Raw genomic sequence first — 18746 nt, forward strand, 5'->3', positions numbered from 1 at the left:
TGCATATATATATATATATTTCCCGTCCCTCTCCCCACATTAGCACTTGAGACAGCCTTCTCCTGTGGTTCCTGCTCTTCAGAATAAGATTGCAAGCAGACTCCAAAGACCTCCTTCAGTTGACAGCATTATAACTTCCTTTACTCAGGTATATGTTTTTTCTTTTGATTGTTCATCTAAGATTAAGGGGATTGAATGCGATTTTCTTATTCATCCTAATTAGCTAGATTACTTTTTTCAGATCTGAAACATAGGTAATGTTTACATTAATTTGTCTGTTTCTTCAGTTGTAAATGGTAATACTTATAAATGATTAAACTTTGGTGCCCCAAAGTTTAAATTCTTTTGACAGCTCATAATTTAGCATGTGGCTCTTGTTCAGGTCCCTCAGGAAGGCTTTTTCTTTGATGATATATCTACTAGCTAGTTGTAGTTACACTAATAAAGTCCCTTGTACTTTAGACTGAATTACAATTAAAAGACAGCCAGGAAAATGTTCCAGAAAGGGTTGATCCTTGAGTTGACTCTTGAAGAGTGAGTAGGAATTTGCCAAAAAGAGGATGAGGAAGAGCAGCTTCCAGCACATGCAGAATCTTGGAGGGAACTGTAAGCCACGTGGCAGCATGGAGAATACATGATTTGGTCTGGCCTGATAATGCCTGACCATGACGTAGGGGAGGTGAAGGTTAGAACACATGCAGGGTGTTGTATGGAGTGCTGAGGGGCTTGACTTCATTCTATAGGATATCAAAGAGGCCAATTACTAGAATAGACAAAGGAATGTATTAGAATGTCTTCCTCAACCCCACCCTCTGTGGTTCTGATTTAGTAGGTCTGTGGTCATGTATGGTGTTCATGTAATGTTTTAAGTAGGAAAATGACACGGCCGTGGTTGTCTTGCATAATGTTCTCTCAGGCAGTGGTATGGAGATGCATCATGGAGGTGGAGCAAAACTGTAAAGTTAAGATGCTTTTGCAGAAGTTCAGATGTGATTTTGAGGACCTAAACAGTGGCAGTGACATTAAGAACTGAGAAAGGGTGACAACTTCAAGATGTTTGTGAAACACAGATAGTGGTATACTGACTCTGTGTGGTGGGTCGGAGTCAATGACAACTTTATAGGGTAGGCAGTTGAAAATACAGGTCGTGGCCAAGGAAAGAGCTCTGCACCGGATTTGTAGTTTGTAAACTACTAACATTACTGCCTAAGTAGTACGATTGTCTCGTGTGTGTTCAGGGGAAGTAGAGGGCTGAGGATCTAACAGTAGAGAATTATCACCACTTATAGCAAGGAAATAAAGTGTCAATGATAGTAGTTGCTACTAGCCAAGTAAAACAAGGGCTTAAAATGCCCATAGAATGCATTGCTGAGTGATCACTTGGTAGGAGCTGCAAAGGCAGTAGCTGCGAGGTGAGGAGTGAATGGGAATAAGGAAGCAGGTGCCATACTACTGCACATACTTTTTTTTTTTTTTTTTTTAAAGAATGGCTGTGAAGGAAGGAGAGAATGGATGATAGATAGTGAGTGATGAAGGGTGAGGTTAGTTTTTTAAGCACAGCCTGATAGAAAGGTGGTAGAGAAAGAAGAGTCAGGGATGGAGGAGGTGGGGGTCCCCTGTCAGATACAGAGCACAGGTGAGTGTACTGTCTTTGGCTGGGGCAAGGCCGCTCCCATTGCAGTGGGAAGAAAAAACAGATGTAGGTAAGTTTATAGATAGATTGGTTGGGAATCTGGTTCCTCTTATGTTTTTTGTTTTATTTTTTTAGTTCCTCTTTTAAAGCTTCTGAGTAGGGAAGACATATACTGACTTTATCTTTGTCGTGATTGTTAAACAGGACAGTTCCATGTCCATGGCACAATCTCCTCCGGTACCTGCCAGGAAAAACCAGCTTCGTGCAGAAGGTAGAGCTGACTATTAAACCTGTAATCTAGACTGTTTCCTTTTTTCTAACTTTTTATTGTTCTGAAAAATAAGAATCACAGAATATTGCAAAATAGTACAGAGAGGTGCTGTGCATCCTCCCCGTAGCTTCCCTCAGTGGTGCAGTATCACAACCAGGAAATTGACATTGGCATGCTCTACGGACCTGCGTCTGGTTTCACTTACACTAATTTATGTGTTTGTGTGTGTAGTTCTGTGCATTTTTATCATGTGTAAATTGTGTAACTACCACACAATCAAGGTTACAGAATTGTAACCTTGTGTATCATACACATCCTTCCTTTGTGTATCATCACAAAGGAACTCCCATTTTGCTGCCCCTTAATAGGGGAAGGCAGTCTCTCCCTCCCCTCAGGAATGTTTCTAAATGTTTGAAATTCTTGTATTGTCAGAAGTGTGTTTATGGGTTAATGTTATTATTAATGCTTAATAATGTCCATACAATACATCTATATATACAGCCTTAAAAATAACTTTCCATAAAAATATAACTGAGCATTTTAGCTTTATAAGTCAGGTTATGTTTAGTGTTTAACCTTTTATTCATGTACCTCTCTTATTTTTCACTTATTGATGGGAATTTTCAGAGGAGAAAAAAAATGTAATTATGGGATTATCAGAAATGAGAAAACAGCTTCGTAGTGAAGAGCGACGTCTGCAGGGGCGGTTACTACACATTGATAGTGACGACGACGTTCATATAAGGCAAGTTCTGAATTCCATAGTTTTGTCTGTTCTTGTATTCTTTTCTGTCAGAATCAGGAATCAGAATCTGTCCAGCAATTTTACAGTTTTGGAACAGGATTAATTATCATAAACCCACATCTATTAAACTTTTGCAAGCTTGAAAAAGGTGTTTAATGGATTATTGGTGAAATTGTAATGATTGAAAATAGCTCTCCACCCCCATCCCCCCAGAAGAAATAAGCTAAATAATTATAGTCTAGTGGAGGGACTCACTAGGTGGTTCTAGTGGTAAAGAATTGGCCTGCCGATACAGGAGACGCAGGAGACATGGGTTTGATCCTTGGGTCAGGAAGATCCCCTGGAGGAGGAAATGGCAACCCACTCCAGTATTCTTGCCTGGGAAACCCATGCACAGAGGAGCCTGTCAGGCTGTGGTCTGTGGGGTCACAAAGAGTCAGACATGACTAAGCACATTTCACAAGCAACAAGCAAGGGAGGGACTCAGTACAACTAATACAAAATAATGTGTGATATCTTTAGTCTCTTTGTGTTTGTAGTATATGGTATATTTTCTTTCTTTTCTTTTTTGGCACAAGAGCTCTTTCTTTTAGCTAATATGCTATTTAATTCACATTCTTGAATTTTATGTAGATAAAGTTGCCTTCATAAAATGTTTCATTACAGTTGTGAAATCTATTCACTGTAAAAATATGGGATATTTAATGAATATTGATTTAACCAAATGTAAAATATTTAAGTTGAGCGTTTTAATTGTCCCTCTGTACTGCCAGTAATGTGTTTATGGCAGTGGTGATGACAGTGGTAGTATTGATAGGAGGAAGAAAGAAAAAAAGAAAGAAGTAGGACTTTCTTAAGGCAAACCAAGAGTCTTATCCCTAACCATGACATTTTTAATAGGATTAGACAGTGACAAATCAGTAGTGGGAACAGGCCATTCTTCAAGCTCTGTCTTCAGGACAGATTGTCTTAACTACAGAGAAATCACTGCATGAAAAATAATTGACTAATTTAGGACTCAGATGGATTCAGAAGTTGCTTCATAAGCTAATCTAGGTGATAAGGAATTCCAAGATAGGAAAGTGATAGTTGAAGAAGACATAGACTCAGTTCAGTTCAGTTCATTAGCTCAGTCGTGTCCGACTCTTTGCGACCTCATGAACCGCAGCACACCAGGCCTCCCTGTCCATCACCAACTGCCGGAGTCCACCCAAACCCATGTCCATTGAGTCGGTGATGCCATCCAACCATCTCATCCTCTGTCGTTCCTTTCTCCTCCTGCCCTCAACCTTTCCCAGCATCAGGGTCTTTTCCAATGAGTTAGCTCTTTTTATCAGGTGGCCAAAGTATTGGAGTTTCAGCTTCAACATCAGTCCTTCCAATGAACACCCAGGACTGATCTCCTTTAGGATGGACTGGTTGGATCTCCTTGCAGGCCAAGGGACTCTCAAGAGTCTTCTCCAACATCACAGTTCAAAAGCATCAACTCTTTGGCACTCAGCTTTCTTTATAGTCCAATTCTCATATCCATACATAGACTAGACAATTAATAAACAATCTCCTTACCTCCCCTTTTTGGTCTTAAAACGTCAGGCATAGAAGCTTGGTCCTTGAAGGGAAAATAATAATAGGAGAAAACTTCAGAGATGGAATAACCAAAGACAGTTACTTTTTAAAACTGTTTTAAAAATATTTTCCTTCAACAGTGTATTGTTTCCTGAAATATTTATGTTCCAGCAAAATAGCTTACAGACTATCAAACACTTCTGATCATTTTTGCCAAAAGGCCTCATAAGTTTTCTAAAGCAATATTCTTCAAACTGTAGGTTGCAGTCTTTTAGTAGCTTGTAAAATCAATGCAAGTGGGTAACTACCACATTTTCTTTGAAGAGTGTTTATCTAAAAAAAAAAAAAAGTTTATTTTGGCATAATTTTAGATCACAGGAAAGTTGCAAACATAGTTTCTATAGACCCCTCACCCAGTTCTCCCTATTGTTAACATCTTACATTCACAGGATGTTTGTCACAACTAAGAAGCTGACATTGGAATATTAACCACAATCTAAATCCCAGACTTTATGGATTTCTCCAGTTCTTCTATCAGTATCTTCTTTCTGTTCCAGGATTTAGTCAGTAAAGGGCACCACACTGCATTTAGTTGTCATGTCTCCTAGTCTTCTCTGATCCAGGACAGTTTTTCAATCTTTCCTTGTATTTTTATGACTGTGACAGCCTAGGGAGATATTGGCTGGCTGTCCTATAAAATGTCCCCCAGTCTACATTTGTCTGATGTTTTCTCATGATTAGGCCAGGGTTAAGGGGTTTTGGAAAGAATAACACAGGGTAGCCTTCTCATCACATTGTATCAGGGGGTACAAGATGTGCATATGATGGAACCACTAAGTTTAGCACACTCTGGGAATAAGCTTTATCTCCTGGAGAGGGTGTTATCTATGTATATTTAGAATTCTTCTGTTAGAATTCTTCTATAAGAAAGAATGTCCCTTCTCCTCTCTTTGTTTAGTTATCCAACCATTTACTTATATCACTGTTGTTTCATGTACATTTATTTTGTACTTTTTTGTTATCATCCAGTGTTATTTGTGGCATTGCTTACTTCCCTCATGGCTCAGACGGTAAAGCGTCTGCCTACAGTGTCTACACTGCGGGAGACCCGGGTTCAATTCCTGGGTCGGGAAGATCTCCTGGAGAAGGAAATGGCAACCCACTCCAGTACTCTTGCCTGGAAAATTCCATGGAAGGTGGAAGCTGGTGTTTTTTGAGCACTTTTTTACTCTGTTGCTGCAGGAGGCTCCAGGATCCTCTTGTGTATTCCTTGCCTCTGCCTTGGAATCAGCCATTTCTCTAAGGAGTCCTGGTTCCTCTTGGAGAACTGTGTCTATAAACCAGGCTCTTGGTGGACATAGCTAGATAATATACACATGTATATATACTAAGTCATAAACATCTGTTATTGTTGTGTCTATCAGTTTGCATATTATCAATTTGTATATGCATTCAATTATACTGATATTTATGACTGTAGTCCAGGATATGGTAGGATTTTAATGTAGCATGTTAACCTGCATAATTATGCTTCACTTAGATTTTTGTTAGCATTCTCTAGGCGTGTTCTGGCTAAGTAAACAAGGTGAGGAAATGTCAAGATATAGACTGGCTAGGTAATGGAATGTTAACCCAAGGTGGTAATTTTCAACAAAGAATTCTTCTGTAGTCGGTCAACTACTTTGAAGTAATAGGTCAGTATTGGTTTTCTATATTTACTTTCAAGATGTTATAAATGCCTTAACTGTTGCAACTTTCCATATTCCAGACATGCATATTCAATTAAATGTAATGGATTATTGACATTTTATTTCTTTTCATTCATAAACTGAAGACTATATGTGCTCTTTTTTGGCAAAACATTATAAGAAAGAGAAACCAGGCAGCATTTCCGTTTTCTCACTTGCAAATCTTGCATAATAATTTCTACCCCATGAGATTCTAGTGAAGAATAAATAGATATATTTATTGGAAAGTACCTTGTAAATTCTGTATGCTAACTTAAGTTAGATAATATATGTTAGAATTGCCATCATTTAGCAAGAATTGGTTAAATATATTTTACTTTGGTGTAGTTTTCACTGTGTATTGTGATCAGAGACATCTTAGTGTTGGTTCTTTATTCTAGTTTTATAAATAGTTTCACAAAAAGAATCTCTTATTAATTAATTCATAATATTATTGAGTTCCTCATATTAGGCACAGATGATGCAGTCAAACGTATAGTAAGTAGCAGAGCTGGTCTTTGAATCTTGATTTCTTTAACCAAAGACTACTGTTTCTACTACATGAACATTTTTAAGGTAAAGCTAATTCGTTCTATTCTTCCAATAAGATACTTTGCTTCCGAGCATTTTGAAAGATTACAGTGACCTTGTAAATTACCTATTTTAATACAGGGAATTGAAATAACAGCTATTAGAATCAATTTTTATAATATACTGTAGTGAAAGATGCCAGATTTCTTGTATAGGGAGTTAAATGTCAACTCAGATTTTCTTCTTATAAAAACGCCTTTATCATAATGTGTTATTATCTATAGGAAAAGAGAAAGTTCCATGGATGTATTTGATATGGCCAGACATCGGTTACAAGCTCCCGTCAGAAGACCGTCACCTAAGAGCTTAGACTCTGCTTCTTCTCAGAATATTCATGACTTTAAGGAGCTGAAAGATAGAGGTAAGAATGCTGCTATTTTAAAAGTAGAGCCGAGTGTTCTACCCATATTCAAGGGTCTTTAAAGACATTTGTATCCTTTTTCTCAAGTAAAGTTTCATTTATGGTATCTATTTTAAGTGATAATGAATAAAACTTCTGTATTACTCTAGTTCTTCAGTTTACCAGTCTGGTGGGGATAGAGCTTTGGTGTAGCTATTTTCTTTTGCAGGGCATACAGCTCTTAAAGCCACAGGAGTGGATTAGATCAGTGACATAGTGTGAAGAGTGGCACCTGGCATTTAGTGGAGGATGGACAGCAAGATGAGCTTGGGAAAGAGATGAAGAAAAAGTCAGTGATTGGAGGAAAAGCAGGAGAATGTCAGTTCTGAAACTGAGGGAACAGAGTCTGCCAGGGAGGAGGGTTGTGTAAAGTGAATATTGGAAGGTGTCGGTCACATCAGAGGTCAGCGGTGACCTCAAATAGACCTTTTTTGGCGGAATTATTGGGTCAGAAGCCAATCACCTTTGGAATGAGGATTGAATAATTAGGAAGCATGGTGTTGGAGGCAATAAGCATAAGAACCCTTGGAAGAAGCATGGCTAGGAAGGGGGGATCACAGGGTCTGGAACTGGAGGAACTTGTTAGGATGCTGATGTGAAAGCTGTTAGAGAATTAAGAGGCTTATAGTATAGAGGAGGGAGGGAATAACCGCTGAAGAGAGCAGAGTGCCTGAGCAGCGGAGGAAATGAAGGATTGTTGAAGGAAGGGAGTAAGGAGGAGGAGAGAAAGCTAATTAGGGAAGTTGGCTTGCCAGGGTAACAAAGGCCTGGGAGACTGAAAATGTGTAGGGGAACCAGAATGTGTTATATGTGATTTTTATTCAGAAGCACTCTCAGAGCAGCCTTGGGAGCAGAGGAGGCAGGCTGTTGGATGGTGGTCATATAACCTATACCAGATGAGTTTACTTCTGTTTCTCATTTTAAAAGTAGTATCTATTTTAGAAGTTTTGAAAATTTAGAAAGAGAAGGAAACATCTCTTTACTCAAATCACCTAAATATAAGAACAGTTGATATTTGGTATATTTACTAGTCTTTCTGAGCTTAATTAAAATGAAAAAGATAAAAGCTAGATGTAATTATGTTATTCAGTTTTATTTTCCACTTAGATATACATGTCATCAATTACATATATCATAGTTTTTATGCTATCATTTATTGATTGCTTATTATATGCCAGGCGTTCTATTAATCCAGTAGGTCTTAGAATTTGGTCAGGGGACTTTTTGAGGTCAAAACTATTTTTATTATAAACTAAGACATTATTTGTCCTTTCAATTTTTATTCTTTGAGAAGTTATATGGCATGTGATAACTTCATTGCTCTGAAGCTGATAAAATGTGTTTTTGTATTTTCATGTTTTAAAAGTTTCTTAGTTTTAATTTCTAATGTTATGTGTGGGACAGTGGTGAATAAAAGCTCTTTGGGGGTCCTTAACTTTTTAGAAGGTAGGTCTTCAAAACAAAAAGGTTTAAACCATAAAATTGGGGAATTCATCTCCCTGTTATCACAACTAGTCCTCATTCGTCAGATGACTTAGTTGTTAATGTCTCTTGTTTTTACGGAGAGGAAACAGTCTGGAAGTGGGGAAGTCAGGTGAAGCCAAGACCATGTGTCCAGAGCCTCTTCTGTTAACTTTGCTGTTAGTCATTTTCTACTCTTAGATATTCAGCATGTTCCCATTTTCCACTGTTGTTATGGAATAAGGTCTGGCTGGCTGCTTGTTGCTTAAAAAAGTCAATGCTTGTAAAAGTTGGTAGGAAGGAAAGTTGTTTTCAATCAGAATGCTGACAATCTAGGGAGATGGTAGACTCATTGTCCCCCTCAAAACCATCTCCAAAGATTCTGATGGACCATGAAAGTTCTTAAGTGGAAGAAGGGAAGTAATCTCAGTTAATCAGTGAGATAGGGGTCAGAGTCTTCGCCCTCCCCCAATCGGTGCAGGCTTGTGGACTCCTCCTCATCTTTTTTTAGATGCTCTCTGATTCACACGGTTTGTTTACGAGGTTACTGAAGGGGAAGCTAGGGAAGAGATATGGTCATCTATTAATCACCTGTTCCTCATTTCTACATATGGAAAGAGTCAACAAATTAGCAGGGTATTGTGTGATCAAAAGATTTGAAAGGTGTGCTAGGGCTTGAGGTAAGTAGAGCTTGGGGTGCCTGGTTTAAGGTTAGTGACAAGACAAAGGGACCACCTGCAGAGAATTCTTTCCTGCCAAAAGCTGCTTACAAACCCCCACTTGTCAGAACATCTTTCTGTTTCTGTGGGATCACATGTGAAGGTCCCTTTTCTGTAACTTCATGCTGACACAGGATGCTGTATTAGAGATGTTGACATGCTCTGTAGCATCTCTCTGCTGGCAGTCGTAGTTGCCCATTTACATATATGGGCAGAACAAGCTACAACTATTTTGATGCCCACAAAGATATCGATTAATATGAGCAAAAGCGTTAATCCCATTCTCTTGAGGCCAGTTCTTGGAATTGTCCTAGCCATAAATTCAGTACTGCTCAAGATGGAGCAGTTTATGTCATGGTTGCAGAACAGTCATCATGCACTTTCCCTCTGGTAAGAATTAAAAGTATCTGTAGAACAACTCAGGAATTGCAGCAGACACAAATCTGGAACTTTGTTGTCCTAATCATTAGCTGCTTGAACCTACTTTTTGGTGACTCATGGAGGCCTGGGAGATTTCAGCCTTTCTATAAACAAGGGGATGGAGGTTGGGGCACAGGATTCTGCTTGATTCTACTATGGGTCAAAAGACTTTTTAAATGTGTGAATTATATCTTTATTCTCAAGATTTAAAAATTAAGGTTTAACATTTTCATTCTGATCAGTGATATTCTTGAACTTGTGCCATAGGTGAATTCTTAGACTGTCATTTCCTCCAGAAATGACGTCCCTCTTAAAGCTCCAGGCTGGCTGGAGCCTGTAAAATTGTGTGTTTTTTTGGCATGATATTTACAAATATTAATTGGCCAATAACATTATGTTTTCGTTTTTCCAGTACATTTGAGGGCTCAGCTGTGATTCAGTGTCTGGTAGCTGCCAGAGTCACAGCCATCTGACTGACTGACGGCTTGGATGCTCCTGCACATGGTTGCAGGCTCTGGGTAGCGTCTTGGGGAAGTGGGGAGTTGGGATGGAGTATGTGGCAGTAAGGTGCTGCTTGTTCTGGGGCTCCCTTATAATGTTGAGTTTGTGAAAACGTATTTATTTAAAGAATATTAATTTCATGTTCATTAGTTGTATGATGTGCTTTGACTTTGCTGATGTCTCATTATTTATATTGTTTCTTGATTTTGAATTTAGGTTATTCATATGTTATCTATAGTGAAGTTTTATAAAATCTCATTTGGAAACAAGATTTAACTTGGTTATATAACTTATTTTTGTACCAGATTCAGAAACGCGAGGTGATCCGAAATCTATGTACCCAGATGATCCAAGAGATAATGACACCTTGGAGATAGAACAGCAAGCCTTGCTAAGAGAGCAGCAGAAGAGACTGAATAAACTAAAAATGCAGGAAGGTGCTAAAGGCAAAAAATAATCATTGCTATTTCAGATCGTTTCAGTGGGTTGTTTTTCTGTCGGCTTTCTTCCTCCATCTCTAATATTGATTTCAGTCCAAGGCAAGCTGCCTCTACTGGCAGCCCCATGCTCACATGCCCCTTTGGTCTGTAGTCCCAGGAAAGAGTAAGTTCCAGAGAGGGCTTTGATTGGCTGTCCATGCATGAGAGGAGTCCATCCATTCACTGTAGCCAGAAGGGTTGAGTTCCTTGACGAGGCCAGGAGACATCTAAACCAGGGGAAAGAATGCCTGGCATACACACCAGTGTCCTGGGGGACATTTCTACCGTGTGTGTGTGGGTTTTGATAGAGCATAAAATCTTTATGAATAAGTTCCATACTGGGCTATAAGTATGCTGCTGCTGAGTCACTTCAGTTGTGTCGGACTCTGTGCGACCCCATAGACGGCAGCCCACCAGGCTCCCCCATCCCTGGGATTCTCCAGGCAAGAACACTGGAGTGGGTTGCCATTTCCTTCTCCAATGCATGAAAGTGAAAAGTGAAAGTGAAGTCGCTCAGTCGTGTCCGACTCTATGCGACCCCATAGACAGCAGCCTACCAGGCTCCTCTGTCCATGGGATTTTCCAGGCAAGAGTACTGGAGTGGGGTGCCATTGCCTTCTCTGGGGCTATAAGCATATCTCTCTGTAATTAGCTAATCAGCAGATAACTTACTGAGTGCCTACTATGAGTGTGGGTACTGCCCATATCCAGGGAATATGGGGATGAATGAAATACGCTGCTGCTCTCAAGGAATTTATACTCTATTGGAAGAGTTAGATGCTAAGTAAGTGTAAGTGTGATGAATGTTGCAAAGGAGAAATCTAGGGTCCCTTGGGAGTGTGTAACTGGAGGTGGGGTGGGCACCCAGGGGTGGAGTGGAGCTAGTGGCCTCAGAACATCAATGGGTCCTGCATGACCCTCGCAATATCTTACCAGTTTTGCCTGCCTTCAGGCCATTGAGTGCAGCCATGGAAAATGAGTCATAAAAAATACAACAGTTAAGCAACAAGAATAGAAGGAGACAGTCCTACCAGTTATTTTTAGGAAAATTAAAAACCCTACTTAGCAGGCTTGTCTGACCAGCAGAATCTGAGGAGCCTGTTTTGACCACGTGAGAGGATCACAGGAGTAAGTTGTGTACCACGTCAGGCCCAGATCACAGGGCAAGACTTCAGTGGAGGGGATAGGGCACGTCCTCCCTCCATCTGTACAGAATTTTTAACAGTGGTCTTATTGATCACCCTCTGATAAAAGAGTAACCCAAAGTCTGTGATAAATAGTAGGCATATCATCAGGAGAGAAGCAATTGCAGTCTTCAGTCGTTACACCCATTTTGGTGGACCTTTCCTTTAGGTGACCTAGCTGATGACCTGATCTGGTGTGATATTGGCAACTCGGGGACTGCTTATAGGCTAATCTCAGCCTATGTGGATATAGGTCCATTTTGGCACTGAGGGTATACACCCTCTATGGCAACCACCCCAGTTTCTACCAAACACTGTGATGACTGAATTCATAAGAATATGATTTAACTCACAACAATCAAAAACATAGCTATAAAGGAATACAGGCTACCAACAGTACTGTATTTATTCCCAAAGGCAATAGCTAAAAGGCTAAAATGCGCTATTCAGAGGAACACATCGAACCCTGGTCATATCAGAGAGGCCTTTGGGATAGCTGATTGAAAATTCTTCACCCCTGAAACCAGGTGCTTGGAGTTGAATTCATTTCCTTCAATTCCACATAAGGGAGTTGTTTAACTCTTCTCAACAATTTTCTACACAGATTGCAGAAATATGAGAAGAGATGATTATGTTTCTATAGGCATCAGTTTTAAATTCACAGTGATTTTACTTTTTTTATTTATTAAATGTGAATAGAAGAATTTTATGCAGCTGGAATGAATTGGATGCTGGGTTATATTTATTGATAAACAAGTAGTATCTTTAAAATATTCTGAAATGTGATCATTGAAAAGTAATTTCCAGTAAGGAATTAATTACAAAAGATGCTCTAAAATTTATTTGTAAAGTATTTTCTAACCTTTTATCTCATTTTTACCCTTCATTGACTACAGTTGACTTGGATGCTGTCCCAAGCACTAAAGTTCGAGACCACAGAATGGTAAGAAAACAGTTATAGTTTTTCAAGCTAGTTTTTGAGTGATAGAAGATTTTAGGAACATGGTAAGGGAGTATTCCAATTTTGAATTCTTCAGAAATACTGAGTTAAGAAAGAATTTAAATCTTGTCCCATCAGTGTTATGGGTAGCTAAAGTCTAATATGTAGAGAAAGCATAGTGTAATGAATAGGACTGACCAGGAATAGGACTCTAGGGCTAGGCTGTTCAAGTTAGTATGTTGTTAGCTGTGTGACTTTAGGCAAGGTACTTAATGTTTTATTTAATCTTTTTTTGCCTCCGTTTCCTAGTCTGTAAAATGGGATGATAGTACTTATCTCTGAGGGTGGCTATAAGATTAAAATCAATATCTGCAAGCACATAAGGATAGGCCTATAAATGTTTATTATTAACTGGATAAAAAAATTGCTCAAAGGCTATTGTGAGGATTAAATGAGATAAAACATTAAAAACCCTTGTGCGGGCCTGTCCCATAATGAATGCGATCAGTTTTCAGTAGTGCAGTCAGTAGTGGTGGGAGTACGAGTCTGTAATTCATGCAGTGGTGAGACCTGTAAAGGGCATAACTTATCCTGAGAAAGGGACATCTGTGCGAAGACTGAAGAGGGAGGGGACCAGCCATTTTAGTTCAGCAGATATTTGTGAAATACTTACTGTAGACCAGATAATATTGTATGTGCCTGTGGGCACAGGAGTGAACAAAAATCTTTGCCCTCTGAGGGATTACTTTCACTCAGTTGTGTCCGACTCTTTGCAACCCCGTGAACTGTACTGTCCATGGAATTCTCCAGGTCAGAATACTGGAGTGAGTAGCTTTTTCTTTCTCCAGGGGATATTCCCAAGCCAGGGATTGAACCCAGGTCTCCTGCATTGCAGACAGATTCTTTACCAGATGAGCCACAAGGGAAGCCAAGAAACAAGGAGAAATTATAAAATATTTAGTTGGTAGGTCTAAGATGCCCGCTAGACAGACAGTTGGGAGGTGGCAAATAGATGGCTAAGAGGAAAAGTTTGGGGAAAGATTGAGGTTGGAAATAAATTTAATCTTCCCCAAACTAATAATACAGGTAATATTATCTCCATTTTCAGATTTTAAAAATAAGGCTCAGCTAGGCTGAACAGTATGAAACAGTATGAAACAGGCTGAACAGTATGAAAAGGCAAAATGATAGGATACTGAAAGAGGAACTCCCCAGGTCAGTAGGTGCCCAGTATGCTACTGGATATCAGTGGAGAAATAACTCCAGAAAGAAAGAAGGGATGGAGCCAAAGCAAAAACAATACCCAGCTGTGGATGTGACTGGTGATAGAAGCAAGGTCCGATGCTGTAAAGAGCAATATTGCATAGGAACCTGGAACGTCAGGTCCATGAATCAAGGCAAATTGGAAGTGGTCAAACAAGAGATGGCAAGAGTGAATGTCGACATTCTAGGAATCAGTGAACTAAAATGGACTGGAATGGGTGAATTTAACTCAGATGACCATTATATCTACTACTGCGGGCAAGAATCCCTCAGAAGAAGTGGAGTAGCCATCATGGTCAACAAAAGAGTCCGAAATGCAGTACTTGGATGCAATCTCAAAAACGACAGAATGATCTCTGTTCATTTCCAAGGCAAACCATTCAATATCACAGTAATCCAAGTCTATGCCCCGACCAGTAACACTGAAGAAGCTGAAGTTGAACGGTTCTATGAAGACCTACAAGACCTTTTAGAACTAACACCCAAAAAAGATGTCCTTTTCATTATAGGGGACTGGAATGCAAAAGTAGGAAGTCAAGAAGCACCTGGAGTAACAGGCAAATTTGGCCTTGGAATATGGAATGAAGCAGGGCAAAGACTAATAGAGTTTTGCCAAGAAAATGCACTGGTCATAACAAACACCCTCTTCCAACAACACAAGAGAAGACTCTACACATGGACATCACCAGATGGTCAACACCGAAATCAGATTGATTATATTCTTTGCAGCCAAAGATGGAGAAGCTCTATACAGTCAGCAAAAACAAGACCGGCAGCTGACTGTGGCTCAGATCATGAACTCCTTATTACCAAATTCAGACTTAAATTGAAGAAAGTAGGGGAAACCCCTAGACCATTCAGGTATGACCTAAATCAAATCCCTTATGATTATACAGTGGAAGTGAGAAATAGATTTAAGGGCTAGATCTGATAGATAGAGTGCCTGCCTGATGAACTATGGAATGAAGTTCATGACATTGTACAGGAGACAGGGATCAAGACCATCCCCATGGAAAAGAAATGCAAAAAAGCAAAATGGCTGTCTGGAGAGGCCCTACAAATAGCTGTGAAAAGAAGAGAAGGAAAAGGCAAAGGAGAAAAGGAAAGGTATAAGCATCTGCATGCAGAGTTCCAAAGAATAGCAAGAAGAGATAAGAAAGCCTTCCTCAGCGATCAATGCAAAGAAATAGAGGAAAACAACAGAATGGGAAAGACTAGAGATTTCTTCAAGAAAATTAGAGATACCAAGGGAACATTTCATGCAAAGATGGGCTTGATAAAGGACAGAAATGGTATGGACCTAACAGAAGCAGAAGATATTAAGAAGAGATGGCAAGAATACACAGAAGAACTGTACAAAAAAGATCTTCACGACCCAGATAATCACGATGGTGTGATCACTGACCTAGAGCCAGACATCCTGGAATGTGAAGTCAAGTGGGCCTTAGAAAGCATCACTACAAACAAAGCTAGTGGAGGTGATGGAATTCCAATTGAGCTATATCAAATCCTGAAAGATGATGCTGTGAAAGTGCTGCACTCAATATGCCAGCAAATTTGGGAAACTCAGCAGTGGCCACAGGACTGGAAAAGGTCAGTTTTCATTGCAATCCCAAAGAAAGGCAATGCCAAAAAATGCTCAAACTACTGCACAATTGCACTCGTCTCACATGCTAATAAAGTAATGCTTAAAATTCTTCAAGCCAGGCTTCAGCAATATGTGAACCATGAACTTCCTGATGTTCAAGCTGGTTTTAGAAAAGGCAGAGGAACCAGAGGTCAAATTGCCAACATCCGCTGGATCATGGAAAAAGCAAGAGAGTTCCAGAAAAACATCTATTTCTGCTTAATTGACTATGCCAAAGCCTTTGACTGTGTGGATCACAATAAACTATGGAAAATTCTGAAAGAGATGGGAATACCAGGGACCACCTGACTTGTCTCTTGAGAAATCTGTATGCAGGTCAGGAAGCAAGTTAGAACTGGGCATGGAACAACAGACTGGTTCCAAATAGGAAAAGGAGTTCATCAAGGCTGTATATTGTCACCCTGCTTATTTAACTTATATGCAGAATACATCATGAGAAACGCTGGACTGGAAGAAACACAAACTGGAATCAAGATTGCCGGGAGAAATATCAGTAACCTCAGATATGCAGATGACACCACCCTTATGGCAGAAGGTGAAGAGGAACTCAAAAGCCTCTTGGTGAAAGTGAAAGTGGAGAGTGAAAAAGTTGGCTTAAAGCTCAACATTCAGAAAATGAAGATCGTGGCATCCGGTCCCACCACTTCATGGGAAATAGATGGGGAAACAGTGGAAACAGTGTCAGACTTTATTTTTCTGGGCTCCAAAATCACTGCGGATGGTGACTGCAGCCATGAAATTAAAAGACACTTACTCCTTGGAAGGAAAGTTATGACCAATCTAGATAGCATATTCAAAAGCAGAGACATTACTTTGCCAACAAAGTTTTGTCTAGTCAAGGCTATGGTTTTTCCTGTGGTCATGTATGGATGTGAGAGTTGGACTGTGAAGAAGGCCGAGCGCCGAAGAATTGATGCTTTTGAACTGTGGTGTTGGAGAAGACTCTTGAGATTCCCTTGGACTGCAGGGAGATCCAAACAGTCCATTCTGAAGATCAGCCCTGGGATTTCTTTGGAAGGAATGATGCTAAAGCTGAAACTCCAGTACTTTGGCCACCTCATGTGAAGGGTTGACTCATTGGAAAAGACTCTGATGCTGGGAGGGATTGGGGGCAGGAGGAGAAGGGGACGACAGAGGATGAGATGGCTGGATGGCATCACTGACTTGATGGACGTGAGTCTGAGTGAACTCCAGGAGTTGGTGATGGACAGGGAGGCCTGGCGTGCTGTGATTCAGGGGGTCTCAAAGAGTCGGACACTGAGCAACTGAACTGAACTGAGGCTGCTATTTGCTCAGTGTTACCAGTTGGTGCTGGTTTTGAACTGATAGTGGTGGTAACAGCCTCACAGCAGCAAGTTGTACCCATACTACCTGCGAGGTACTTGGTGTGTATTTGCTCTGAAGTTCAAAACAAGGTCTGCCTACCCCCATTTTACTTAAGAGGAGACTCAGGCCACGATCACACAGCCAGTGAGCAGTAAAGTCCATGTCTGGACGCAGGCTGAACTCCAGAGCCCTTCCCTGTCCCACGTTACCTGAGATGTATGGACATCTTTTCTGAACACGCTGTAGGTTTCTCTGTATATGGCAACCACATCTCTCAGTGAAAAGGCACTGAAATGTAACCACTGGGATTTTAGTTAAAATGCTGATTAATAATACCATGTTTTGCTGCATAGAAACTGAGCATGAACCAACCGTTTAACATGGCCATTACAAAAGAAAAGCTAATAGATTTGGGGCTCACCTTTCTAGAGACTGGATTATATGGAAACTCAAGGTGAGACTGGGGAAGATTGTCGTGGAGAAGGTTGGGCTGAGGTGGTCACTCTTTCCAGTGTGGGAGGGACTGTGAAACAGAAGAGAGGCTGGACAGTATGCACAACGTTAAGGAGAGCTGCTGGTTCAGACCATTTGGTAATTTGAGAAGCTATTATCACCATTACTGTTGTTCTTGAAGGCAGAAGTAGAATCCTTAGGTTTAAATGTAGAAGAATTCAGTTCAGTATATGGAAGACCTCAGTGAAAGATAAGAACTTTCTGGTAACCAATACTATGTCTCATTGCGTGCACTTCCTTAGAGGATAGTGGACAGCTTTTCACTGGAGTGTTCTAGCACACCCTAGAAATCTGGTAGGGAAGTGCAGGGAGGGGTGTGGGGTGACTTTAGATTTCTTCCAGTGTGTAAGAGGACATTCTCTGTTGTAGGAAATTTACATCTAGGGTTTACCTCTAATTTGAGAGCTCATTACAAGCCCGACCCTAGCATTACCTTCCCTACTCTTATATCCCTGTCTATCTTTGCTGTCTTTGTGGCACATGCCATCCCACAGGGCTGTTGTTATCTGAGGGCATGCCTCTCCCCATGGGAGCGTGACCCACTCCATAGCATAAACTCCTACTCCTCTTTCTATTTCCAGTTCCTCACGTGCAGGAAATACTAAGTGCACTCAGCAGATTTATTGAGAGAATGAATAAATCTTGACAATGATGTAAAGACTTTAGATGTTTAATTTGGTTCATTGCTTCACACTCTATTATATTTTTATCAGCGGTAATATAACTCTTAAAAGGTCTTTTCCTGTGGTTTCTAGCATTGGAATGTGGTGAAAGAGGGAACCAGCCAGTCCTGCTTCTCCCCACGCACTTTTGCTAGTTTTGGGGAGTGTGGAGACTTGTACCTCTTTGTACAGATTTGTTGTTTTTCAACACAGGACTAATAAAAATAGTCATTAATATATGATGTTTCTTTTAGCCCAGAGAGGACACTGATGATTTCTTGAAAAACTCATTATTAGAATCTGATAGTGCTTTTATTGGTGAGTATGTTTATTTTACCAATCTATTTGTTTAAATATTTAGCATTATTTATATTCAAGTGTTTTTCTCCATACCTAAAAAATCAGTACTTTATTCTTTGTTTGTGCTGTGCTTAATCGCTCAATCATGTCCGACTCTTGGGACCCCGTGAATTGTAGCCCGCCAGGCTCCTCTGTCCGTGGGATTCTCCAGGCAAGAATACTGGAGTGGGTTGCCATTTCCTTCTCCAGGGGATGTTCCTGACCCAGGAATCGAATCTGGGTCTCCTGCACTGCAGGCAGACTCTTGACAACTGAGCTATGAGGGAAGCCCACTCTTTGTTTGGACCTCATTAAAATTAAACTTCAGTGCTCTGCAAATGGTAAGAAAATAAGACAA

At 40.2% G+C, this 18746-nt stretch overlaps 1 protein-coding gene across 19 annotated transcripts in view; it reads left to right on the top strand.

Annotated features, from left to right (window-relative positions):
- The window catches only part of CSPP1 (centrosome and spindle pole associated protein 1), a 110113-nt gene that overhangs the window by 83910 nt on the left and 7457 nt on the right, over positions 1 to 18746 (top strand). For 15 of the 19 annotated variants that reach the window (XM_055546178.1, XM_055546172.1, XM_055546183.1 and 12 more), the window contains 7 exons: positions 44 to 148; positions 1838 to 1904; positions 2532 to 2649; positions 6758 to 6894; positions 10340 to 10480; positions 12594 to 12640; positions 18304 to 18367. In XM_055546178.1, coding sequence (XP_055402153.1) covers positions 44 to 148; positions 1838 to 1904; positions 2532 to 2649; positions 6758 to 6894; positions 10340 to 10480; positions 12594 to 12640; positions 18304 to 18367 — 679 coding nt within the window. Of the gene's footprint in view, positions 1 to 43; positions 149 to 1837; positions 1905 to 2531; positions 2650 to 6757; positions 6895 to 9945; positions 10153 to 10339; positions 10481 to 12593; positions 12641 to 18303; positions 18368 to 18746 lie in introns of those variants that run through there. The other 4 variants (XM_055546170.1, XM_055546174.1, XM_055546176.1 and 1 more) reach the window with 3 other exon arrangements.

Source organism: Bubalus kerabau, chromosome 14 (assembly GCF_029407905.1).
Source record: "Bubalus kerabau isolate K-KA32 ecotype Philippines breed swamp buffalo chromosome 14, PCC_UOA_SB_1v2, whole genome shotgun sequence".
NCBI lineage: Eukaryota > Metazoa > Chordata > Mammalia > Artiodactyla > Bovidae > Bubalus > Bubalus kerabau.